We start from the raw sequence: 26,320 nt of genomic DNA, 5'->3' as shown, positions 1-26,320 counted from the left end.
ACCGAGGCACAATGTATTTTACATGAAAGGACGAAGATTAGGTTACGGCGCTGATAAGCACTCACACAAATGGAGAGAGAGAGAGAAGCGAGTGCTTTGAGCGAGGGAGGGGCAGGTTGGGGGGAGGAGGGGGGGGGGGGGTTAGAGGCCAAATGAATGGGGACAACATGGAGGACGGACAAATGATGGAACTGTGTCGAGAACAACCTCCGTTTTCAGATTCTTAGTTACGTTTTTTGTGTCATTTGGTTTTTGGCACAAAGAAAAGGCGCGACTCGGCTGTTTGTTTCCTGGAATCGAACCGTTGACTTAACGCGACTTGTTTCTACTCGAGCGAGTCATCCTCCGCGTGAAATTGTGTGACAAGGTTTCGGCAACGTGTTATTGCATACTGCTTTTATTTTGAAGGCCTGATGTTTGACAGGATTTGTCGACGTTGCCCCAAAAGTGTTAACGAGCAAACGGAGAGACTCGTTATTGTCCCGCGTTGTACTTTGTGGAACCGCATTTTTCACAACGTGACCCAAAGTTTTCGGTGGCGGCCATTTGGAAGACGACAAACATGACAGAAGAAATCAGAACGTAAAATGGCTCCTCCCTCCCCCATCCTCGTTGTCTTCCATTCGCCATCAAAAGTCTTCATTAAGGGTTGAAAAGTTGTTCCATGTTCATTTATACTTCATATTTTATTATTTTATTTATTTATTTATTTAACATATTGTACTAATTCTCTATCAAATGTTTTTTTTGTCTGGAGCGGATTCATTGGGTTTCAATTATTTCTTTTGGGAAATACTGCTTTGGTTTTGATCCAATTTGGACGTTCTGGAAGGAATTCGTCCCCAAAATTGAGGTTGAACTTTACCTGAAATGTTGTCGAGTAGAAAACTTGAAATGACGAAAACTCGTCAGGTTTCCAATTTTCTGAATTAAATAAACGCTGGCCGGATATGACGTCACACGTACGTTTGTCGTCACAAAGCAATGGCGGACGATAAAGTAACAAGGACGACGAAACTGAAATCTTTTTGGAATAAATTAAAGAAGCAAATATGAATGCAATTCGATGGAAAACGGCAAAGAAACGCGACGGATGATCAAGAATTACAAAAGAAAACTCATCGCTCGTCGCTTCCTGTTCTTCTTCTTTTAAACGACTGCTGGATCACATCTTCTATGGGGTGTAGCGCCACCTACAGCGGCGGAGGCCCCCCTCTCAATATTCGCAAAAGAAGAACAAATAGAAAAACGAGCAGATTATCCGTCTTGCGCGTTTTAAAACATTTGAAACAATCGGATGGAAATCCCACCCGTGTTGTTTTGGCGGTGGCGAGCACGACGCCTCTTACGCGCGCTTGAAATGATCAAATGTCAACAAATGTGACTTAAGCTGTGTAATATACGAGCCGTTGTGTTTTCTCTCCTACGCCCACGCCCTGCTACTGTTTTTTTTCTTTTTCGGGCGCCTCCCTGGCTTGCCTTCTTCACTTGCTGTGAAAATATTTCATCAGGGATGTTTTTGGAGGAGGCAACCCACGCAACCCCCCCCCCCCCCACCCCACCTTCTCATGGGCTTTATACCTCAAATGGAATTCTGCCGAACATCCCAAGCAGCAAAAAAAACCGAAAAACAACAAAAAACAATAGGGCTGACTAATGGCCGCTTAAAGCCCCGTATCCGATTCCTCCGTGTCAATTGCTTTTCATTGGCGCAACATTCCACAAAAGAGCGACATCAGTATTTTTGGTACGGCGTCCATGTGGCTCCTCTGTCGCTGGGCGGAGGAACTCGATTGTCGGTCGAGCAAACCAAAAAAAACTCCCCATAAAAACTTGATGGGAAACGGGACAAACTGAGAACGGCCGCAACGAGCTGCTGTCGCCCACCGCTTACAGCCAGTTGCTCACACGGAACTCCTGACTCCGGCTCATGACATCACTCACTAGGTCACGCCCCTTAAAGGCACACATCCAACACAAGTGACAATATATACAGTAATTTAAAAAAAATTGAAAGGGAAAGTCAACTTATTATTATTATTTTTTTTACAATGATATGTTCTATGCAGCCCCACGAGTCTAAATATGTTAATCTGTTTAATATTGCGTTAGTGGAATATGAGTTAAGCAGCAAAATCTATCTCAGGGCGGCGGCCATTTTGCCCCTTGCTGTCGACTGAAGATGACATCACAGTTGCTCGGGTCTCAGGTAGCAACCAATCACAGCTTAGCATCAGCTAACAGGTGAGCTATGATTGGTCGTTGCCCGAGCCACTGTGATGTCATCTTCAGTCGACAGCAAGTGGCAAAATGGCCGCCGCCCTGAGAAGGATAAAAACGGCTGGACTCGTGTTTCATATTCCATATATTTTTTTTTATTTTAAGACAGTGCTAATTTTCCTCATGAAAAAAAAAAAAAGTGTTTGAGGTACGACTGTTTTGCAGCTCACACATACGCTGCTCACGCACATACGGTGCTCACGCACACACGTGACTCCATTTAACAGCGACTGGTGTGTGCGCGGTGTTCAGGCGCTCATAAAAGTGTGTGAGAATTTTATTGCCTGACCTGCACTTTTTACGACACTGTCGGATATCGTCATGGCCAGGGTGAGATTCGCTCGACGGCTTCATCAAAACGTGCGCGTCTTCCCTTCAAGCTTGAGGAGGCCGCATTAGAGCGCCTCGTTGTCCCAACAAAGGAAATGCCCTGATGGGAAACATTCCAGCCACTTCACTTGCCGCTTTAACGCGGCGTCCATTTTTGCAGAACTGTCGAAGCGCTGTTTATTTGATTGACAGGTGACAGTTGAGGGGGGGCGTGGCTTAAGCGCAATTCGGAGCTGAGAGAATGACTTCATTTTTCTCTTTTCTTTCTTTTTTTGGGGGATGTAAACAACACACTTCTCACGTGTATATCAAATTGAGGAGATTTTCATTTCCGCTTTCAAGTTTTTTTCCGCTCGTCTATTTTTGAACAGACTGGCTAAAAAAAAAAAAAATGTGAATGGAGCGACAGGTTGAGAGATTCGAGCGTGAGGAGGAGCGAGGGCGGGGAGAGAGAGCAAAGAGGAGGAGGAGGAGGAGGAGGATGATGATGATGAAGAGGAGGAGGGGATAGGAAGAGCGAAAGGCTCCCCACGAGTGGAGTTGAGGACGACGGCAGCCGCGCACGGATGGACCGCCTGCCAGGACGACGACTCAAAAGCGCCTTTTAAACGCTCGCGCTTTTGCTTTTTATTGACAAAGTTTTTTTTTTTTTTCCCACGAAAACTTGGAAGATGAAAGGAGGTCGCGAAGGCCTGTTTGTAGCACAGAACCAGACGCAGACCAACGTGGCACCTGCGGGACCATTAACGCACTTTTAATTGGACCCAGTGTTTGTGTGCGAGTGTGCGTGCGCGTGCGCGTGGCGTGTAAGCAGACGGGCGGATGACATCGTTGTGTAATGTGCAGAAGTGCACGGCAGCAAAGTGACCTGACTGCACTCTTGAGGTAAGTCTCACTTTTAGGAGATTTAAAAATAAAAAAAATAAAGGAAAAAAAAAGTGACTTTATGTCGTTAAGAAGTTGACGTTTGTCAAATAACTGAGTTTGTTTTTGGTTCTGCAGTTCTCAGCTTGGTTAAAGTTTTAAAAAGTGTGTTGGTTTTTTTTGTTGTTTTTTTAGGAGTTTCTTGCAAGGAGATTATTGTGAGATTATTGTTAATGACGAATGAAGTATCTGCTTGTAATATTTTGACGCCCGCGGTTTTGCGAAATTCAGCAGCCGACATCTTACGAGAATCAATTATTATTATATTTCAAAGAGTGGCAAAAATGAGCATCTATTTTTAGCGGCTCTCTTTTTCTTTATGCAGGTCACTTAGTGTCCATTGTAAGAAATACGAATGAATATTTGACATTATTTCATCGGCTCGCTTGATGTAGTGTAAACAAAAAAAAAAAAAAGTAAACGTTTAAAAGTGGCATGACATCATCGTGATAAAAGCAAATTGTGCTTATCTTTCCTTGAATGATCTAAAAGTGTGTTTTCACAATATAAAATGCATCAAATTTGCCCTCATTCCTGCTCGATGGCGCTTTAAATTCCTTAACACGTCACGTAAACGCAAACAGAAGAAGAAGACGTGAAAAACAAGCAAACATTCGACAGCGATTCTCAACTAATTGCGGGTAAATCCGTTAAACAAATGCTACTTTTATTCATTTAGCACAAAATACCTGTCGTTCTTTTCTTGTTGTTGCTCCTTCCCTGAGGGACTCCGCGCAGCATCAGGCGCGCTGTGTTCACGGGCGCTCGCTCACCCGGCCGTCGGGTTCAAAGGTCGAGCCTTTTTTCCAAAGTGGCTCAGGTGACACAAGTTCCTTCGGGAACACAAAAAAAAGAAGATCAGCCAAAGGACACTTTTGATTTCTATTTATTACAACCTTTTGCAGTATAAACCATCCGAGGGGGGGGGGTCCATTTTTTTATATTTTTTTTTTAGCATTTGTCCTCATGAGGGTGACGAGGAAGCACCTTTGACTGTTTTCACAGCGCACACAAACAGACAAAGACTCGCATTCACACCGATGGACAATTGAGACGCTTCAATAAACCTAACATGCCGATTAAAAAAATAATAATGATAATTTTTGGCGTGCAAGCCACGAGGACGAACACGCCACAAAGAAATGGCCAATTTTAAATTCGAACCTTTTAAATGAGGATGCAGCCGTGCTAACCCACAACCTCGTTTTTCATCCGTTTTCTATTTTTAATAAAAAAAAAAAAAATGTTGATTCTATTTTCTGTGGACAAAAGACTTACATTTTTTTAACTTGCTCCATTTTTGATAAAAAGCTTAGATTTGTTTAGCAATTTTCAAGGACTCCGGTTTTTTTGTTTGTTTTTTACTTTACATTATTAATAGAAGTATTTGTGTGAATTATGCAGCTGTGACAATTTCATTTTTATTTTCACGCGAGCGATAATATACGGAGCCATCTGGTTAGCCGTTATTTAAAATAAAAACAAACAAAAACAATCTTCTGTCAATGAGGTTGTTAACGGAGCGTATGCGGCGCCGACAGTCAACGACTAAAAGCTCGCGCTTAGCAAACGAGCTCGCGTGTTCGTCTCACCAATAAAAGACCATTTGGGACGTTTCTCGGTGGATTCTTGGAATGTGGAAGGTTCGGTTCGGTTCGATTCGGATTTCGCAACAGAAATGAACTTGTCGGTAGGTGACGACAAATCTGGCATTTTCTTCGATCTGTCCCGTAACAGGTGATTCGTTTTGAAGTGGAACGATTCATTTGGATTTCATGCGTTCGCTTCTTTGAAATCAAAAAATGGATTTTCCGCTTCCATTTTTTTTTTTTTTTGCAATCTCTCAGAACACACTCATGTTTGATTGCATTTCACTAAGAACACCGATTGGCCGAGAGAAGTCACATGGTTGTACTATTCTATACGTAGCAAGGCGTCCATTTTAAAAGCTACCAAATATGGTCGCAGTCAGAGCAGCCGGCGTGACTTTTAACAACTCGTCTTGTTGCGGCTTTGAGTCTTTCGGCTGCCTCGCGGAGGTCGGAGGTCAACGTGAGGCTGAAAAGCGTTCGAAGGCCTCTCGGCGTTGACGCCGCCATCATTCCAGCGACAACGCGAAAAAGCATGAAACGCTGAGAGAATTACGCAAAAAGGCAAACGTTCCGTATTTAGAATCAAAGGTCCGAGCGACGTTGTCAGCGAGGCCAAAGCGGACGCGCACAACGGACGCTAAGCTTCGGCGGGGGATCAAAGTGCGCTTGGTGCCGCGGCCGATCGTGTCCAGGCACAAACGGCCGGGATCGTCTGCTCCCTCTTGGCTTTCCCACGGCCGCGCTCGCGCCCGCGCCGTGACTGACAGCCTTGTTAAATTTCAGCAAAGCATGAAACGCGACATGAAAGTGCGCGTAAAGTGATCCGCGCGAGGGCCCCCCGTCGGCCCCCGTCGGCCCCCGTCGGCCCCCGTCGGCCCCCGTCGGCCCCCCGTCGGCCCCCGTCGGCCCCCGTCGGCCCCCGTCGGCCCCCCGTCGGCCCCCGTCGGCCCCGTCGCCGAGTGATGCTTCTTATTGGGCTCTCTGCGTGGAACCGCTAATCAGAAACACGCCGGCCAAATAATAACAGCATTGACGCACGCACGCACGCACGCACGCACGCACGGGACGGGGCAGTTCAGTCACAACTTTTTTGCAGCGGAATTCAAACAATTTTTGTTGTGACAATTGAGGAGTTTGGGTAATTTGTTGCCAAGATGTCCTGAACGAGCCGACCAGTTTTAAGCGGGAATGTTTTGAATGAAATTGTGGACGCATGTCAAATATTTGGGAATTTTACAGTGAAAATTTGGGAATTTTACAGTGAAAATTTGGGAATTTTACAGTGAAAATTTGGGAATTCAAGGAATGCGATAAATACTTCTCATGATGCCCTGAATGGTCGCAACAGTTTTGAAGGTGGAACGCTTTGAAGCCGTCTGGGAATGTGGAAGGAGGAGCTAAATATCGCCGGCAAGTCACAATTTGATCCGTTTCAATCGTCCACACGTGCAGATGTTATTTTCACAAATGATGTCAACTTTTGAAAATAACTTTTCTTTGAACTCTCTTTCATGGCTGAACAAACATTTGGTCATTTTTCGGCTCTTCTGGAAAGCGATGATTTTCAAATACGAGGTTTCGGCAACGTGTCAAATCACGTCTCTCGATTTTTGTTGTCATGTTAAATGTGGAAGAATGAAAACGTGGCCATTTTGGGCAATAGAAGTTATTAAAGGTCCAGATTTTTGTGAATCCACAACGTTTGAGTGGTTTCAATCTGTTGGGAATTGTTGCAGGCAGCAGGAGAACGTTAGCAAAGTGGGCGGGACAAAAATACTCACGTTTTTAATACATTCAATAACATTAAGTTTTTCAATTTGTTCAACCGGTTTGATTTTGTCCCGGTGGAAGCGGACGTTCTTATTTTTAAAACTGCCGTCACAAAATGGAGTCGCGCGTTCGCTAGGGAAGCTTTTGCTGGCTAGCGTCGTTGTTAGCATTAGCGCTTGCAGCACACGGACGGCAGAAATGTCATCACATCCGCAACGTGCACTGAAAGGAATGTTGCTCGTTCGTTGGTGTCATTTCAAAAAAGGCTTTCAAAATAAGAGATTTGAAATAATTTTTTTTTAAAAAAAAGTGAAAATGAGGGTGATGCTAATTTGGAACTCGAGTTTTCCAGATATCCGCTCGGCTCGGCGCTTTTGTTCACACTGTCGATAATTGCGCTCATTTAACAAATGTCTCCAACACGCGATGTTGATTTGTGTGTGTGCGTGTGCACGTGCTCGCGCCTCCACGTGTGTGTCCAGCACGCGCGGCCTCCACCTCAGCAGCGTGTTGACACAGCGATTAGACGGCAGCTGGTCCGCATTGCTCGTAGCTCCGCCCCTCCATTTACTGTCCTAATTAGTTCCTGTTCCAAATAAGAGGAAGGAATTTTAATAGAGACCCGCTGTCGGCGCTGCGGCGGCCGCGCGCGCGCGCACACTCAAACGCGCGCGCGCACACGCGCTGCACTTATTTTCTCAGGCTTGCCTGTATTTCTTTTATTATTATTATTATTATTTTTTTACATTTATAAAAGACCACAACGTGCGCCGATTGACGCGAGCAAACGTCACATCTCGTTACCGCGTCGACCGCCTCCGAGAGGTGAAAGACCCGCCGCCGCTCCCTGTGACCTAACATGACCCCGCCGTGAACTTTCAACCCTTTAAAAAGGAGGCTCCAAGCGGGCGTGGTTCGGGGGTCAAGGGTGAACAAAAGAAAGTTCATGTCCAAACTTCAAGGCCACTTAACGCTTTTTCACTTTTTCTGCTTTGCGAGATGCGAGTGAAAACGGAGTCATTAAGACATGTGTGGGCAAGGAGAGCCACAGTCGTCAATGCACACCCAGACGCTCGCGCGCAGACTAAGTGGCTAATTAGCGAATCACTCACGAGGCCCCGCCCCTTAAAGGCACACTTCCAACACTCATAGTGACAAGTGGATTTTTTTAAGTACTGAAGGAAGGAAAAAGATGCCAGGATAAATTAAAAAAAATAAGCAAATGTAATTAAATGAAAAAAATATTGAAGTGGGGGTCACGCTGTACATAAGTTGAAATGTTTGTTTTTGTTTGTTTGTAGGTGAAGAAATCCAACAGTGACTCTCATGTTCCAGACCCTTCCGACAGCAGGTAACGCACGCACGCACGCACGCACGCACGCACGCACGCACGCACGCAAAATACGAGTTTCATTTATTCTTTGAGCACACTTGTAACTTGAAACACTTTTATCTCAAATCATCTTTCCCCATAGAAATAAATAGGTCGGCGATTAATCTGTTATGGCCAACGCAAAAAGAACACAATTTGTTTTAAAATATGTAAACAGCACGATATAATATTGCACTAAACGCTTAACGATTCATTTATTCCAGAAATATTTCAATCTTTTCGTCCTCCCCAAACGTACCTTTATTTATTTATGACCCGCTGCCATCTTTTGTGACTACGTTTGATGTCAGATTCGGTCAAAATGCGCAACCAGTCTCTTTTATTGACAGAACCCACATTTTTTTATTTACCCGTCATTGATACGGTGAAATTTTCCGCCTCCCTCCAAGTGCAAAAACTTTATTGTGAAGGTTTCTAATTTCCGTTCCGTTTTATTTTCGCAATTCTTGAAAATTTGAAACGCAAACGCCACGAAATTCGAATTCCGCCGTGAGCGTCACGTTCTTCGTCGTGGATAAAAAAAAAAATGCCTGTGAAACATCATTTGTGTTCAAATATATTTAAAGGGTTAAAACGGAGAATTTTGTATTGTGTGCTAGCATGAAGCTAGCAGGAGGCAAAGTTAAAGTTAAGTTGAGTTTTTGGACCAGCAGGTGAAGCATTTTTTGAACGAAAAGTGAACGAATGTCTGCTTGGCCGCGGCAAGGCTGGCACGCGCGCGCGCACGCTCGTTAGGACGCGAATCCTCGCGCTCGCTTTTCCACGCGCGCACGCGTGAACATCCATCGAGAAATGCGTCTCCGTGCGCGCTCTTAATGCGAAGAGCAGACGAGAAGAGTTTATGAAAAGCCAACCGTTTCGTTTCCTTCTGTTGAAAGACAAAACGCACTTCGTGACGCATTTGAAAGATTCGTTTGGAGATGCGCCCTTGAGATACGTTCGCAGAAAAAGGAAAAAAAAAATCCAAAACGTGAATTTAGTGAGTGAAAGCCGAGTTGGAAAGTTGAACTTCGTCAAGTTGAGCCGAGTCTGTTTGTGGTGCGAGTGAAATGTTTAAAGCTGTCAGTCGCACTTGCGGCTTTGCCAGAGCAGACGGGAGGGGCCGGGCCGGGTCGGGTCCGACCCGCCTTCGTCAATCCTGCCTCCATCGTTGCCGTCTCGCTCGGCTTTGATGTGCCGCGAAAAAAAGTGCGAGCGGCCTGCCTGCGGGCGGCGTGACTCATTACGCGCGCACGCACGCACACGCACACGCACGCACACGCGCGCACGCACACGCAGGCGGCCCGCCGCACAGCGCCGCTACGCACACTTGTGTCAACATGGCACACGTGTGCTTTCGCGGCGGCGCGTAACGCAAAAAAGTCAGCGGCGACTTTGTTCTCCCGCTTCCTTTTTTATGTTTGTTTACATCCCACGTGAAATGTTACCATGGCAACCTTCCATCCAAATATATAACATCGAGAAATGCATAAGTGTGGCGTCCTCCGCGTGACTTTGGAACCCTTGCAGGTCTATGGAAATGCAGGACCTAGCCAGTCCTCATAATCGCGTGGGTGGCGGCGATTCGAGCGGCTCCAAGCTGGACAAGAGCAACCTCGGCAGCCCTTCCGCCGTCACCGCCAATGGGACAGGAGGTGAGCGGCCATCTTGCTAAGTTGACACATTTGCACGTAAACGGCATTTTTTTTTGCTCATTTGGTCAAAAGGGGTTGCCAACGTCGTGCGAGTGTTCGGTTCCGACTCCGCCGGCGCAAGGAAATATGGACGTTTGCCGTAAAACTGTAAAACGCTGCGGACTTAGTAGCGAGCCTTGCGGAACGCCGCCGGTTTCCTGCGGGCACTCTGGATCCTCCCACGTTCAAAAACTTGCTTCTGAGGTTCATTGAAGACTGGAAAATGTTTCCAGTTCGCTTCCTGCTCCGTTTACACGAGTGGTCAAATGATTGGACAGAAAAAAAAAAAAACAAGCATTTTCACTGCGAGAAAAACGATTACATCGAATGTGCGTTGTTTACATTCCATGGCTCAAAATGTGCAACTCTGCACCGCGAGAATAATGAAAATGTCTTCCCATGTTTTACTCATTTGTCGCCTCTGTCCTGCTCAATAGAACAAACTGCGGCTTTATGATCTTTTTTTGCACGGCTCTGTATTAACTATAACGTATAAATGACATGACAGGAAAAGGTCATCGTTTCAGGGCCCAACTTCGACTTTTCTCCCGTTTTTTTTTACGAGCATCTCGTCCCGCTCTGCGGCAAGTGATGGAAACATCGGAACTCGATGAAATCCATTGCAAAGTCATCAGCCGGAGAGCGTTCGTGCTTTGCCGTGCCAACCGCGCTGGCACGCCGCCGGCGAGTGTAAATACACGCGGAGGCACTTTTGCCGCTAACCACTTGGCAGCGGGCGCGAAACGAGAGGCTCCAAAATCCCACTGGAAACTATTTCCTCCTCCACGAGAGCATTAAAGCGTCACGCGTCCGTCATCGCCTCCAATCTTTCACGCCGCCGTTTTTTTCTCCTCTTGCGGGCCCCTTAACTCCTCCCCCCCCCCTCCTTCTCTGCGCTGACCTTTGCGTCCTACGCCGCCGACACGTTTTAATCATTTGCCGATGAGCTCACGGCGAGCGGGGCCCGAAGACGCGAAAGCCGGACCCGGGCGGGACCGGCGCATCGGGCGGCCAAAACAAACGACATCGCTCGCATTCCCCGCACCTGACATCAGACGGCTCGGGCCTGCTGCATGGGAAGTGGCGGGGGAGGGGCGGCGGGGGGGGGGGGGGGGGGGGGGGGCGGAACCCGGAACACCTTTGCTCATTTCTGCCGTCTATGGCATCTCGTATTGGAAGTAGAGACTCAGAATTGTTTTGGTTATTAATTTCTTGTTTTAGCTTTCTTGTTGTATGACTCATTTCTGCTCCATTTTGGATGCAGCGCTGGTTGGTGTTAACTCGTTTGCTCCCAAAAACGTATAAAAACGTTCTATTTTAAATAGTGCCATGGTCCCAAAAACATATTTTATATATATATATATATACAGAAGGCTTTGACGCAGCCTCTGAACTGAAGAGAACGCCTGAAGCAACGGTAGTTATTACAAAAACGGCCAGCAGGTGGCAGCAGAGTATAAGAGATCAACCAGGCCCATATTGCAACGAAGCTCTTTTCCCCAGGGTTCTAAACAGATTTGTGATGAATGATGAAACTTATGAGCTATATTCTAATGCTAATTGCTGCAAAACGGAAACAGATAGAAATATTATTATTTTTTTCCTGATGAAAGAAGAGAGGCTCGAATCTTTCTTTTAGCAATCGAACACAATATTCTGTGGGCCTTGCCAAAATCAGTCCAAATCCAGTAAAACAGCCGGGAGCGAAGGGGGTTGCTTCAGTGAAAATGGCTGCCAGTGAATGACTTAAGTGCTCTATAAACAATCAAGTTGAGTTGAGTTGACTTGATGCTAAGCTAATTGTATTTTCTCATCTAACAATGAAAAAACACTTGGATGTCATTCACGCATTTAAAAAGAAAAATGTCCGCCTGATGTCCAACGACGGCGTCGCTTTGAATCCGCTCTGATTTGTGGAGGACGTCACGCGTTGTCCTCACCGCCTTCCCGCCTTGCGTTTTATTTTGTAGGTGAAAACATGACCGTTCTAAACACGGCTGATTGGCTGCTGGGCTGCAGCAGCCCCTCCCCCGCGCCAACCTCCAAGGATTATGGTACAGAGGTGCATGCGTGTGTGAAATGACAGCAGCCCCGCAACGCCACGAGTCCACGCTGGACTCGTCATTTTTTTTTGCTCAATTGGCTCAAATTGCTTTTGAGTTTGCTGCAAACTTATTTTTCTTCTTTTTCTTTTTCTTTTTCTTTTCTTTTCTTCCATCTGTCCACTGTGAAAGTGCGCGTGCATGCGTTTTGGAATGAAACATTGCCACTGTTCTCATTCGGCAGTGGTGGGGAACGTCGTTTTTTCAAATCAAAAGCAAATATTTTTACCTGAAAAAAAAAAGCTCAGCATATCTCATAATTATTATTTGTCGAAATTACTGCATCCGATTTGTTTTTCTCTTCAATAGTTTTCCCACCACTGATGGAATAGTTTCACATTTTTTGTTTCTCACCGGTGGTGCCTCGACTTACGAGTCAATATTTGACTTTGTGTTGCGAGTGAAGTGGGGGAGAAAAAAAAAAAGGGGGAAAATAGATGCCTCGTGAAACATCATCCAAGCCACGCCCCTTAAAGGCAAACACATGAACACAATACAGAACTCAACAAAACGAGTTGAATTCTTTGCTTCCTCTATTTGTTGTGTTTGTTTTTATTAGAGCTGTCAAATTTTTTAAGAATTTTGATGAATCATAAAAAGGCTTCTTCGTCAACACTTTTTTCCCCGCCAAATTTAAATTTCTTACGACATTTAATCTTATAAGGACATCTTCAAAAAACTTGTATCCACTGCGGACGCTCCTCCTCTTTTTCTAATCAGGTCATTAATTATTAAAAATTAATTAATTAAAATGGGGAAAAAATGACCCCAATATTTTGACCCCAACATTTATTAAATATTTTTACTTTAATGCTGTCAAGCGAAAAGATCACCTTGTGGCCAAAATTAATAGTGTGATTAATACATGATTAATGCGATCATTTTTTGTGATGAATTAATTTGTTAACGCTTTAACTTTGACAGCCATCTTGTTATTTAAAATGTGAACCGAGTAAGTCAAGGTAGCACTTTTTTTTGTGGTCGACGAGATCACACGGAGGTCTTTGCAAAAATGTCCTTTCACGCACACACTTTTTTTTTTAAAAACACATTTTCACCAAGTGGTCCAGTTCGGTTCGCCTTTGGACGGAGTTCGAGGACTCCAAAAACCGCATCGCTTGGTGGGAATGTGGATGAACATTTAGATGTGCGTGCGTGTCTTCTGTTTGTTTGTTTGTTTGTTTGTTTGTTTTGTGTTCCTCGAACCCAACCTTCAGCTAAGACTTCGATTCTGAACTGTACTTGATTTTGAAGTGAAAACGGAGCCCATGAACAACAGCGACGCAGCAACCACGACAGGCGACGCAGTACTGGACTCGTACGCCGGCTCAGGTAACACGCACACACAATCGGAGTGCGACGTCTCAATGGCAAATGTTTTTTTTGACTCCGATTCGGACCATATCAGATTAAATAAAGACAAAATCATTGGGTTGCAATTCTGTTCATTCGAATTGAATTCACAATTTTTTTTTGTGACTCATTTCTCATGAAATTATTTGTTAATTTGAAATCATAATAAAATCATAATAAAATCATAATCATAATAAATAAACAATTTGCAGATGCAAAATCATTCATCGCAATTCGTTACAACTTTGCGAGGTTGTGCGTGCGCTAATTTCATCTTTTCCAAACGTTCCTCTCAGAAATTGCTAAACGAACCGCGCGGCAAATTTGCACTAAGTTAGCTCGTTCGTTTTTGTTATGGACGACCAAAAACGGACGGAATTAAAACTAAATAAATGAAATACAAGTGAAAATAAAAACTGATCTAAAAAAAAAAGAAATCCCCAAAATAATATTATAAATGGATATAAAAACATCAAAAAATATATATTTACAAACAAATAAAGTAAAAATTCAAATCAATGTAAATCAATCATTTAAAAAAAAATGCTCTGCTCTTACATGGATTTATTTCAGGACAAAATGTTATTCAAATGAGGGGGCGTGTCTTGGGTTGCAAACTGCCTTTCAATGTTTAAAATGAGAGGTTCGGCGAACAAGGAAGTCTCGCCGCCTTGCTTGAATTATATTTCTTATATCTGTTTTCATTTTCACTTTTATTTATTTATTTATTTATTCATTTTTAATGTTGCTCCTCCGCAGTTTGTGTGAGCAACCTTGATAAGGAGTTTCCCCCTTTTTGACTTGAACTACTGAAGAAATATTGTTTGTCAATGAAGTCATGTGGACGAGTAACCCTAAAATGAATTATGATGCGTTCGCAGTCATTACGAGCAGCGGTTACAGTCCCCGCTCGGCGCAGCAGTACTCTCCTCCTTCGTACCCTTCCAAGTAAGTCGCCCGTTGCTCGCACGCACGCACGCACTTTTTTTCCCGCTCATGTTAAAGTTTTATGCTTAAGATTGCGAAACGGCCTCTCTCGGGCTCTCGCATTTCCTGCTTTTTCAGGCCGTACCCTCACATCCTGTCCACGCCGCCCGCCCCGCCCATGCCGGCGTACGCGGGCCAGCCGCAGTTCGGCGGCATGCAGCAGTCGGCCGTCTACACGTACTCGCAAACGGGGCCGGCCTACGGACTGTCCGGCTACGGTAACGCCACGCCACGCACGCGCTCCCGTTTGAGGAGAGGACAGATGACAGATTTGTCCCCGTTGGGGTTTTTGGGTCCGCCCCCCCCCCCCGTGCAGACCTGGGTGTGATGCTGCCGGGAATCAAGACGGAGAGCGGCCTGGCCCAGAGTCAGTCTCCGCTCCAGACGGGCCTCAGCTACAGCCCCGGCGGCTTCACGACGCCGCAGCCCGGACAGACGGCCTACTCGCCTTACCAGATGCCCGGTCGCTAGCGGAAACACAAAAAAAAAAAAAAAAGAAAGTCCCGCGAGGCTCTCGCGAGGTCGTCGGCTTATCGTCTTCGTGCTTCTGCTTCCAGGTTCGAGTTTCGCACCTTCGTCGGGCCTCTACGCCGCCAACAACGCCGTGTCCAGTCCCGCCAACTACGCTGCGACTCAGCAGGTTCGTTTCGTCAAACGCGCATTTCTCGCCAGACTAAAACGACACGTAGACTCGACTAAAACTCTCTCGTTAATAAACAATAAGCGGTACTAATTAAGTTTGCGTTTTTTATCGACGAATGAAAACGAAACAAAAATGTACTTCACTTCATAAAAACTGGATTAAAAGCTAAAATAAATACATATTTATATTTGTGGAATTTGTTGTTGTTGGGTTGTGTAGAATTATTCAATTTAATTCACATTTTAATGAAGGCAAAACTCACTTTTTTTTTTAAAAAATAACTAAAAATGTATATTCGTGTATTTTAATTATTGCGTTTAATTATTTAATTTAGTTACAAATTTAACAAAGGCAAAATCACTTTAAAAAAAAACAAAATAAAAATGTATATTAGTGTAGTTTTTTTGTTGGATTGTGTCGAATTATTCAATTTCATTAACATTTTAACAAAACAGAAAAATTATAATTTATATTAGTGTAATTTTTTTGTTGGATTGTGTCGAATTATTCAATTTCATTAACATTTTAACAAAACAGAAAAATTATAATTTATATTAGTGTAATTTTTTTGTTGGATTGTGTCGAATTATTCAATTTCATTAACATTTTAACAAAACAGAAAAATTATAATTTATATTAGTGTAATTTTTTTGTTGGATTGTGTCGAATTATTCAATTTCATTAACATTTTAACAAAACAGAAAAATTATAATTTATATTAGTGTAATTTTTTTGTTGGATTGTGTCGAATTATTCAATTTCATTAACATTTTAACAAAACAGAAAAATTATAATTTATATTAGTGTAATTTTTTTGTTGGATTGTGTCAAATTATTCAATTTCATTAACATTTTAAAGAAGGCAAAACTCACTTTATATATACTTTAGATCGCGCTCTCTTAGCGGCGACCAATCGGCGGCCGCAACCGGCGCGGCTCGATCCGACATCGAGCTCACGCGAATGAAAACAAAAGCAGTTGTTGCCCGCTTGTGCTTTCGGCGCAACTTGAAAGATCTTAAAGAGGAACTTTTCCCACGCAACTTTTCTTGGCACGTGTCGCCGTCCGAGCAGATGTTGCGCGAGCGGATCCAAGCAACGTCATCGGACTGAAGCTTTGTTTTTCCTCAAAAGGCACATTTGCAATAGCAGTTAAGGAAAAAAAAAAAAAAGTATTTTTACAGACGCGCAAATCAAATAATAGCGTTTTTTTTGTTGTTTCTTCTTACAACGGGGACACACCGACTTCGTCGGGAATATTTGGCCGCGTCTGCTGGATGGATTTGATCTTTGGCAGTAAAAAGCTTCAAATGGAGGTTTTAATGCGTGCGCGTTTGCGCGGCACGCTCGGGTTCACAAAAAGCCGCGCACGTTTAGCGGCAGGGCTCGTAAAAAAAAGCGGTTTTCTCCGCCGGCAACGTAAAAAAAACATCCAAACCAGCCGTTTGCAAATGGAAAAGAAATCCCAAAGGAGGGAAGACCGAGATAACGCGGAGGGGAAGACCATCTTGTGGAAATCTTCTTCTTCTTTCCGCAGGAATATCCTTCGTACACGAGCTTTGGCCAAAACCAGTACGCCCAGTATTATTCCGCCTCCACGTACGGGACGTACATGACGCCCGGCGGCGTGGACGGCGGCGGCGGCGGCACCACCGTGGCCGCCTACCAGCTGCAGGACCCCGCGCCCGCCATGACGGGCCAGGCGGCAGAACTTCACGCAGGTGGGTGGCCGCGCGTTTTCCGGAATGCTCATCGCAGGCGTGGGAAAATGTTGGTGCGCAAGAGTGACGCGGGACTTTACCAAAAAATTTGTGGAATTTGTTGTTGTTGGGTTGTGTAGAATTATTCAATTTAATTCACATTTTAATGAAGGCAAAACTCACTTTTTTTTAAAAAAAACTAAAAATGTATATTCGTGTATTTTAATTATTGGGTTTAATTATTTAATTTAGTTACAAATTTAACAAAGGCAAAATCACTTTTAAAAAAAACTAAATAAAAATGTATATTAGTGTAGTTTTTTTGTTGGATTGTGTCGAATTATTCAATTTCATTAACATTTTAACAAAACAAAAAAATTATAATTTATATTAGTGTAGTTTTTTTGTTGGATTGTGTCGAATTATTCAATTTAATTAACATTTTAACAAAACAGAAAAATTATAATTTATATTAGTGTAATTTTTTTGTTGGATTGTGTCGAATTATTCAATTTCATTAACATTTTAACAAAACAAAAAAATTATAATTTATATTAGTGTAGTTTTTTTGTTGGATTGTGTCGAATTATTCAATTTAATTAACATTTTAACAAAACAGAAAAATTATAATTTATATTAGTGTAATTTTTTTGTTGGATTGTGTCGAATTATTCAATTTCATTAACATTTTAACAAAACAAAAAAATTATAATTTATATTAGTGTAATTTTTTTGTTGGATTGTGTCGAATTATTCAATTTCATTAACATTTTAATGAAGGCAAAACTCACTTTAAAAAAAAAAACAAAAAAATTTTATTCGTGTATTTTAATTATTGCGTTTAATTATTAAATTGAGTTAAAATTTTAATAAAGGCAAAATCACTTTCAAAAAATATATATGAGTGTAGCTTTTTTTGTTGGATTGTGTCGAATTATTCAATTTCATTAACATTTTAATGAAGGCAAAACTCACTTAAAAAAAAAAAAGTGTATATTCGTGTATTTTAATTATTGCATTTAATTATTAAATTTAGTTAAAATTTTAATAAAGGCAAAATCACTTTCAAAAAAAATATGTTAGTGTAATTTTTTGTTGGATTGTGTCGAATTATTCAATTTCATTAACATTTTAATGAAGGCAAAACTCACTTTTAAAAACAAAAAACAAAAATGTATATTCGTGTATTTTAATTATTGCGTTTAATTATTCAATTTAGTTACAATTTTAACAAAGGCAAAATCACTTTAAAAAAAAACATGTTAGTGTCATTTTTTGTTGGATTGTGTCGAATTATTCAATTTCGTTAACATTTTAACGAAGGCACCTCAAAGCACCGAAACTGAAATAGTCCATCACGGCACAGACTTGACGACAACGCTGTGGTAAACGTTGCTGTTGTGGAAACCCCCGCATGTCGAAATAGATCGTGTTTTTTTTTCACTAATCAATACTATTGATCAATTCTTGTTATTGTCGTTTTTATGCATTATAAACCGATTTAAAGTGTGGAAAATATCTTGCAACTGGTTCGGACACTTCAACTGTCTTGAGAATCGGCCTCGTCCCCGCTCTGCGGGAGTCGTGCAACAATATGCCGCCTCAAGATTGAACGTTTCATCGATGGCGACGAGTGGAAGCGATTTTGTTAAAAGTCTTATTTCCGTCACGCTTCATCCAGGAAGGCGCGTTTGCGTGCAGATGACGACACTGCAGTCAACTCGTCATTTATTGCAGCTTTTCTTAAGCATTTTGTCTGGCGGGGGTTCTTGCGTCATCGCTCCGACGTGTCCCAATACTTTTGCCCATTTTCAGCGCGTGCAGACCCGCAATTTTCTTGGCTGCGTTCATCATTGCGCTCTCCTTGTGCCGCCCCCCCCCACGCCCCCTCGCCCCCTCGTTTCCCCCGCTCTGATTGAGACATAACAATCTGAGAGGCCAAGCTCGGTCGGGTTCGAGTTACCGCAATGTGGTGGGAAGCATCTGGCCTTTGCTGCGTGTGTGCGCATGCATGCAAACGCACTTTTTGATTTGGACGCTAGCTTGAAAAAAAAAAAAAAAAAAAAACGGAAGGTAAGCGCGTCCTGATGTGACTTGTTGGGTTTTGCAACCTCAGGAGACTTCGACGCGGCGCCGAGGCCGTCCACGCCCATCAAAGATCTGGACGAGCGAGCGTGCCGCAGCGGCGGCTCGAAGTCGCGGGGCAGGAGCCGCAAGAACAACCCGTCGCCGCCGCCCGACAGCGACTTGGAGGTGCGGGCGGACCGAAAGCCGACTCACCTGCTTTTTTAATGGCCGCCGTTTCCCGAACGAGTTTGAAAATGTCCGCTGTGCTCCGACAGAGGGTTTTCGTGTGGGATCTGGACGAGACCATCATCGTCTTCCATTCTCTGCTCACGGGCTCCTACGCGCAGAAATACGGAAAGGTGAGACGCGGGACGACGTGGCTGCGTTTTTTTAAAATTGGCATCTGGCGTTTTGTGCGTTTTGCTAACCGGAAACGTACTTCGACTTCGGCCAAACTCGGAAAAGAAGGTCGCAATCGATATCCAACAACAACAACAACTTTTCAATTAAATGCATAATAGCTACTCAATTTATATAGCACTTTTCATACATTAAAATGCAACTCAATAATACATAATTAAAAAAAAAAACATCCATTGATTGATTGATTGGTTGATTGGTTGATAATAGCTCATCACCAGATTTGCAGATTATTAAATGTATTGATTGGTGCGGGTCACGACAGACGTGCTTTGTGATGACCAAAAAAATAAAAAAAATGATGATGTCATCATCAAGGGCCCGTCTGGCCCTATGAGGGATACATTTGAAATTTGATCGATTGATTGATTGATGGAGGGATGAAACCGTCCCGTTGCTGTTGTAATTGAAATGATGAAAATGGATGAGGCGGAAATCTGATTGGGCAAGAAAATAATAATCGAACCGCTGCAATGGCCGGAAACAGCAAAGAGAAATGCCGCATAATGACGAGAATCGACTGTGGGGAGGAAATCGAGAGAAAAAAATCGAAGACATCGACGAAATTAAGAATCGAGTTTTTGTAAGCACGGACGCGGCTCTCGTTTTGTTCGTGTGCTTGTTTAAAAGTCGAGTCTTGGCTCAAGTCAGGTGACCTGCGCGTCCTTCGTCAGTTGTAAACAAACAAACGGGTGGCATGATGCCGTCATCGTCATCATCATCATCATCATCAGTCAACTGGCCAACAATTTGCACCACTGCGACTGAATGTTTGCCTTAAAATAAGAGCGCCCCCCCCCCCCCCCGCCCCGCCCCCCCGAACCCCACTCGCATGAGCTATAGTGGCAGCTGTGTCTGTTCACACCTCTCCCAAAATAGTGTTTACGCTGTTGGCATAGCAACGGCAAGATACCGAGTTGCCTCGCTTCACACGAACGGCGAGGATGCGTCGGCTCCGTGTAACCTTTCCCGTTTTATGAGGACAATCGGAGAGGAGCGCCATTCTCGCGTCGTCGCGCCATTCTCGCGCCGTCGCTCATCGTCCACATTTGTCAGCTAAGGAAGTTTAAAAAAAATAATAATAATTATTATGGGGTAACTGCCCCTTTAAGAAATCTTCAGGTGTTTTCAGTGCCATCAGGACCAGCACTTTGTTATTCTTCACTTTCTCACACTTGGGAATGCCCAGCCCAGCCTCTCTCTCTCTCTCTCTCGCTCGCTCGCCCACTTTCACTCTCGCCCATCAGTTTGGCTTGCTTCTATTCTGGTGCAGTGACAGCGTGCGGCCCCCCTTGACCTATCGCGCGTGATGGTTTTTGCAGCTGAGCCTCACGCACGCATGGCGAGGCCGAGGGAATGTTGATGGGACAGAACAAGTGCAACCCGCCTGTCGTCGGCCGCCGTGATGGGCGCGACCAATCATTTTTTGGTTGAACGAAACCTTCACTGAAAACACTGCTCTTTTTCGCTTGTGGCTCAGGACCCCCCCATGGCGGTCACGCTGGGCCTGAGGATGGAGGAGATGATCTTCAACTTGGCCGACTCGCACCTGTTCTTTAACGACTTGGAGGTGAGACGCTCAAGTGCAGCTTTGAAAGCATTTGGGACGAGCAACAAAGCAGCAGGACGGCAACAAAGACATTACTGACACCTAGCGGGGGAGATGTAAAACTACATCACCATAACGATCCCCTGGCATGATCACAATAGAGAGACAGAGGTGGCAAATCCATGTCCAGAAAGTAAAAAACCCTGCCACAGTTTGGCTTTAGCCATTGATGCTAGCTAGCTAGCTAGCTAGCACCCTAGCAGGTAAACAAGCACCATGGTAGCTCGCGAGCTAGCTAGCTAGCACCCTAGCAGGTAAACAAGCACCATGGTAGCTCGCGAGCTAGCTAGCTAGCTAGCACCCTAGCAGGTAAACAAGCACCATGGTAGCTTGCGAGCTAGCTAGCTAGCACCTGGGGCTAAAAGTCAAACTGTGAAAGGGTTTTCACTTTCTGGACATGGATTTGCCACCTCTGAATATAGAACGTGTTATACTGATGATCATTTTTATCTTAATTGTGTGTGTGTGTGTGTGTGTGTAGGAATGTGATCAGGTACATATTGATGACGTATCATCCGATGACAACGGGCAGGACTTAAGGTGAGAGTCAACTAACTCCCTTTGGGATCAATTTATGGTCTAAACTTTTAAACCTAACAAATGTTAAAATCAGTCAGCTGGTGTAAAAGTTAAGCTGATTTCTTTACAACCAAGGTTATTTGAGTTAACAAAAAAAAATGTTGTTTGTTCAAAAGTGCTTCAGGCTTTTTATAGGGTTAAATAAATAACGAAAACGAAAACATGTCAAACTCCCACCTTAACTCAAATGAAAATTCCCAAAACGACAATAACCCCGTTTGCAACTAACTGAACATCTGATTTCAGTACTTACAGTTTTGCAACTGATGGCTTCCATGCAGCTGCGACCAGCGCCAACCTGTGCCTGGCAACCGGCGTGCGCGGCGGCGTGGACTGGATGAGGAAGCTGGCCTTCCGCTATCGCCGCGTCAAAGAGTTGTACAGCAGCTACAAAAACAACGTGGGCGGTAAGACCGGCAAGACCAAGATGATATTTGTCACGTGAACCCGGTGGCCATTTTGGGAGGAACGCTTATCGTCCCCCCGCGCGCGCAGGTCTGCTGGGTCCCGCCAAGAGGGACGCTTGGCTGCAGCTGCGAGCCGAAGTGGAAGCTCTGACCGACTCGTGGCTGACGCACGCCCTCAAGTCGCTTTCCATCATCAGCTCCAGGTAACGCCCCCCCCCCGAGCCGCCGCCGCCGCTCCGAGTCTTTTTTCGCCGCTCAATTGCGCTCGGGTCCCGCAGGAGCAACTGCGTCAACGTGCTGGTGACCACCACGCAGCTCATCCCGGCGCTGGCCAAAATCCTCCTGTACAGCCTCGGATCCGTCTTCCCCGTCGAGAACATCTACAGTGCGACAAAAATAGGTGAGAAGCGCTCGACGGGGCGCGGATGGCGGGCGCGGAGATGCAGCGTGGTCGCTACGGTAACAACTTCGCGAGGACGCAGGGGCCCGTGTTAGATGGCACACGGGGATTAGGAATGCAGCTAGAAGATTGTTTTAACAACAGTAATTGAACACAATCTAGTTTATTTTGCAACAAAATATCAAATATTTAGTATAGAATAAAGTTGACATAAAAAAATATTTCAAGACAAATTTACTGTTTGTAATTTAAATGGAAAATATAAATAAAGTTTTCAAAAAAAATTTTTTTTAACATTCTTCTTCTGTTTAATTACATTATTAGTAAGTCACAATGTCCCATCTGGTGAGTTATTTTTAGAACAGACGTATGGGCTACTCATGTTGTCCTTGGGGCTTACATGTACCTGCTGGCCCTTTTTTCTTTTCTTTTTTTTTTTGGAGTATAATGTACATTAATCAGAGCATAAACGCAGTACATCTTTCTTTTGGCTCGATGCGTCTGGAAAAACAACAACATTTGAGGCACTTAACTTTAAACGAGGTGGCTCATTGAGAAGTCTGCCAATATACAATCAAGAGCGCATGACAGCTCGACAGCCAGTATTAGCAGTTATTAAAGCCTTGGCTTTTGAAAAGCACGATAAACCGTCAAACCGCTAACCGGCACTTGCCTATTCACAACCTGTCGAGGAAAAAGCTGAAAAGTCGTTTGCGTTTTCAAATGTTCTTAAGCCGATATAAAGACTTGCACAGACACGCTGGTCGCCATGGTAACCACTTGACATCATTACACTATCGAATGAAAAGGGACCAAACGCAACATGTTGAAGTTACGCAATCATCACCTTGTCCATTTGTTAAGGCATGCAAAAAAAAAAAAAAAATCCCATTTTCTTTTTGTGTGTGATGTCATTGTCACCGAAAGAAGAAGGAGAATCTTGTGAAAGCCATTTTGTGTCTCCAGGCAAAGAGAGCTGTTTTGAGCGTATAGTGTCCCGCTTTGGCGCTAACATTACATATGTTGTGATTGGCGATGGCAAGGATGAGGAGCATGCCGCCGGGCAGGTAAATGACCTTTGCACTCCTTTTGTTGTTCACCCGAACCCCTTCCTTGTTTCTCCCGCAGGCAAAGAGAGTTGCTTTGAGCGCATAATGCAAAGGTTTGGCAGGAAAGTAGTGTATGTTGTAGTGGGGGACGGTGCGGAAGAGGAGCAGGCGGCCAAAAAGGTAAACGCGCCTCGTCCCGCCTGCCTGTGTGGCCCCGCCCACTCGGCGCAGTGTGAGCTCTCTGATTGGATGACGCCTGCCTGTTGTCTTTGCTCTCGAGGTTTTGACTGCTGCTCCTTGCTGTGGATGCTTTCTGTACAAATCGCAGTCAAAGATGAGTGAAACCTCCAAAGTCCAACACAATCCCAAACGCTTGACTTCCCAGTTGTTCTCATTTCAAAGCAATTTACCAGAATGTAAACGATATCAAATGAATTTAATTCCATAGCAAAATGGAAATCTGTTTGAGCTTTTTTTTTTTCAATATCCAGCAGAAGGTCCATGTCTATCTGTGTGCACATTTTTTTCTCATTAGTTGTCCTACAAGTACTCCAAACAGCTTCCCATAGTCACCAAGCAGCATCAAAAAGACTTGAACCTCAAAATGTCATGTAACGTTTTACTGCCATACAAGTATGAAGAAATGTTAGGTGTTTTTTTTCCTGCACTGAAGTCAAAAGAGAGAAAAAAACTTACCGAATCTTGTAAGAAGCCTGACGAGTGATGAGAGGCAGTAGATGTTTGCCAGTACTGTTATAGAGAGAGAGTTTGGCCAACTCCAGCTGTGATTGTCAACTGCTGGTCACGTGACATACGAACGCCATCTTGTTACCCCGCCGAAACTCGAGTTTGGCAAACTCGCTCTAGATACGGCTCTGGTGTTTGCAAAGCAACAGCACCATCTAGTGGTAATATGGCAGTATTGGCATTCACCGGGTATTAGGAAGGGGGTAAATCTCCACGGACTTCCGACTTCCGGGTTTCACACATCGGCGTTGTGGCCGCGTTCCAACACTCGCACCCCCACACCCTTGCGCCCTCTCAACTCAACTGCGCAACCGAGGGGCACAAAGGCGGAAGCGCAAGAATTGGGACGTCGCAAACAGGAAACGGAAACAAAGCTGTGTGAAAAGCAGGAAGTCGGAAGTCCCGCCTCCTCCGTGGTATATACCCCAGTTGGAGACAAATCGACTTACTTAAGCTTTTGCTTGCTCAAATGTGGTCAACTTGATATCTTGCTCATGTTGTATTGAGCAGCCAAACACTACTTAGTTCAAGTTAAACTCACTAAGATTCGTTCTGAGGTTTTAAAAAGCCAAATTGGAACATTTGTGGTTTTCCTACATTGGACGTAGCCCATGTTTTTTTTCTCTTCTTATTTCGTGTTCTGACTTGGGAGGTTCCACAGTTTGAACAATGCTTGTTATCCAAAAAGCTTTGCGGGTTCTTCTGTAGACAAAATATTTGCATTTTCAAATTCTTCAATCACTTTCGGGATTAGACCTGAATTAGTTGCTGGGTGTTGGGACTAGTTCAGAAAGTGCTGGATTGCTTTCTTGCCAAAAAAAATGTATGGACATTTTTAGCAATCAATCAAATCAGAATTTTACAAATGAAAAGCACATTTAAATCACTTCATTTGTATTAATTCCTTGATGTGCTGGGTTTATCAACGTCAATTCTGGAATATAAAATGTATTTTTTTAAAGAATTCAGGGTTGTTTTTGGTTGCAATCAAGACATGCAAAAATTATTTAGTGGATTTTGACAGCACCTTTACATTTTCCTCAAACATCTCAAAAGATTTCATTTTCAGCCTGATTCGGACATGTTTCATTTCTATCTGAAATAACCGCCCCAAAATATAATAGTTTAGTTTACTTTAAACAAAATAAATTTACCACAGATTCAACCCCCCCCCCCCCAATATTTAGTTATTGATGACAAAATTCCAGACGTGATCTTGTTGGTGACCACTTTTGCTCCAAACACTTTGACAAGAAAGCAACAACAACAAAATGCTATTCTGCATGGATTTAGTTTGCAGTGTTTTTGTTTTATGCCTCAGAATTAGCCGCCAAGTGATTTTTTTGCTCGTCCGCAGCACAACATGCCCTTCTGGAGGATATCCAGCCACTCTGACCTGCTGGCGTTACATCAAGCACTGGAGTTCGAGTACTTGTAACTGTTGATGAAGGACTCGTCACAATGGACTCGCTCATCCCTTTTTCTAAAACTATTTAAGAACAAACTATACACTGCATTTCCCCCCCCCCCCCGAACGTCTGGACTTACAAACTGAATGGTCTTAAAAGCGGCATCAGAGGACGGAGGTGGTCTGAGGATCCACAAAAAAAATAAAAAAAGCTGTGTGCGACTCAAGCTGGGGGTCCGTGTACAGGCAGCGCGTCACCGCAACAGCCGATTTTTAGCGTTTTATGGTCCGTCCAATGCAGACGCCTGTGTAAATTATTTGCAATAAAAGTCAAGGGTCTCGAGGTGTGGGTGGTGTGTTTTGTTTTTTTTGGGGTTGGTGCGGTGAATGGGGGTGTTGAGTATGTGCATCATGTGTTGTGCCTTAATGTGTTTTCATGTCTGTTCTTTTCAGAAGTGTAAATATTAAACAAGGACAAAACATTTGGGGAGTCGTCTTTGCTTGTGCTTGACAATTCGCACCTTCCAGGGTCACATAAAGAAAAAATCGGAGGGTGCGAGAACCGCTTTGAGATCCAACCCAAATATTACAGTATCGATTTGGAAAGGTTGCTTTCGGTTGAAGGTTTGAAGTCAAATATTTGATTTTGGGGCAGCCCGTAGCAAATTGCCACATCGTGAACCAAAACATGAAATATGCAGCAAGCTGACCATTTTTAAAAGCAGTTTCTTGATAGTCAATGTCTCGTTCCCAAACCAAAACTTGACTTTTGCTACTAAAAATGAATTCATTTTCATTTCCTGGGCTGTTGCAAAGACACAAAAGTCCCTCGGGCTGTAATTTGGACAACTCCGATTTTGAGGACATAATTGGTGTACAATTGTGAAG

The 26,320-nt window shown here is 43.8% G+C and overlaps 1 protein-coding gene and 1 long non-coding RNA gene across 12 annotated transcripts in view; one reads left to right on the top strand and one right to left on the bottom strand.

Moving 5' to 3' along the window:
• eya4 (EYA transcriptional coactivator and phosphatase 4) overlaps positions 1–25,775 on the top strand; it is a 39,856-nt gene extending 14,081 nt beyond the window's left edge. The window contains exons 3-20 of one of the 11 annotated variants that reach the window (XR_015090704.1): positions 8,198–8,247; positions 9,799–9,923; positions 11,933–12,016; positions 13,319–13,396; positions 14,299–14,365; positions 14,483–14,622; positions 14,721–14,867; positions 14,962–15,044; positions 16,584–16,767; positions 18,863–18,999; positions 19,089–19,172; positions 20,714–20,803; positions 21,324–21,382; positions 21,703–21,828; positions 21,917–22,031; positions 22,107–22,228; positions 23,195–23,295; positions 25,382–25,775. Coding sequence is in view for 9 of the 11 variants with exons in the window: in XM_086060620.1 (XP_085916746.1) it covers positions 8,198–8,247; positions 9,799–9,923; positions 11,933–12,016; positions 13,319–13,396; positions 14,299–14,365; positions 14,483–14,622; positions 14,721–14,867; positions 14,962–15,044; positions 16,584–16,767; positions 18,863–18,999; positions 19,089–19,172; positions 20,714–20,803; positions 21,324–21,382; positions 21,668–21,828; positions 21,917–22,031; positions 22,107–22,228; positions 23,195–23,619 (2,151 nt within the window). In the remaining 2 variants the exon portion in view is untranslated. Of the gene's footprint in view, positions 1–3,166; positions 3,496–8,197; positions 8,248–9,798; positions 9,924–11,932; positions 12,017–13,318; positions 13,397–14,298; positions 14,366–14,482; positions 14,623–14,720; positions 14,868–14,961; positions 15,045–16,583; positions 16,768–18,862; positions 19,000–19,088; positions 19,173–20,713; positions 20,804–21,323; positions 21,383–21,667; positions 21,829–21,916; positions 22,032–22,106; positions 22,229–23,194 lie in introns of those variants that run through there. The other 10 variants (XR_015090705.1, XM_086060625.1, XM_086060626.1 and 7 more) reach the window with 10 other exon arrangements.
• On the bottom strand, positions 18,866–24,345 carry LOC147158953 (uncharacterized). Its single transcript, XR_015090710.1, has 3 exons — positions 23,974–24,345; positions 21,675–22,208; positions 18,866–19,150 (listed from the first exon to the last, which is right to left on the bottom strand). It is a non-coding gene; the product is annotated as an uncharacterized LOC147158953 (long non-coding RNA).
• Positions 25,776–26,320: the final 545 nt, after the last annotated feature.

The sequence above is a fragment of the Leptonotus elevatus genome, chromosome 18 (genome assembly GCF_054856555.1).
Source record: "Leptonotus elevatus isolate MCC_2025b chromosome 18, RoL_Lele_1.0, whole genome shotgun sequence".
Classification (NCBI taxonomy): Eukaryota; Metazoa; Chordata; class Actinopteri; order Syngnathiformes; family Syngnathidae; genus Leptonotus; species Leptonotus elevatus.
The sequence above is the reverse complement of the archived record's forward strand: the minus strand, read 5'-3'. Positions and strand labels throughout refer to the sequence as shown.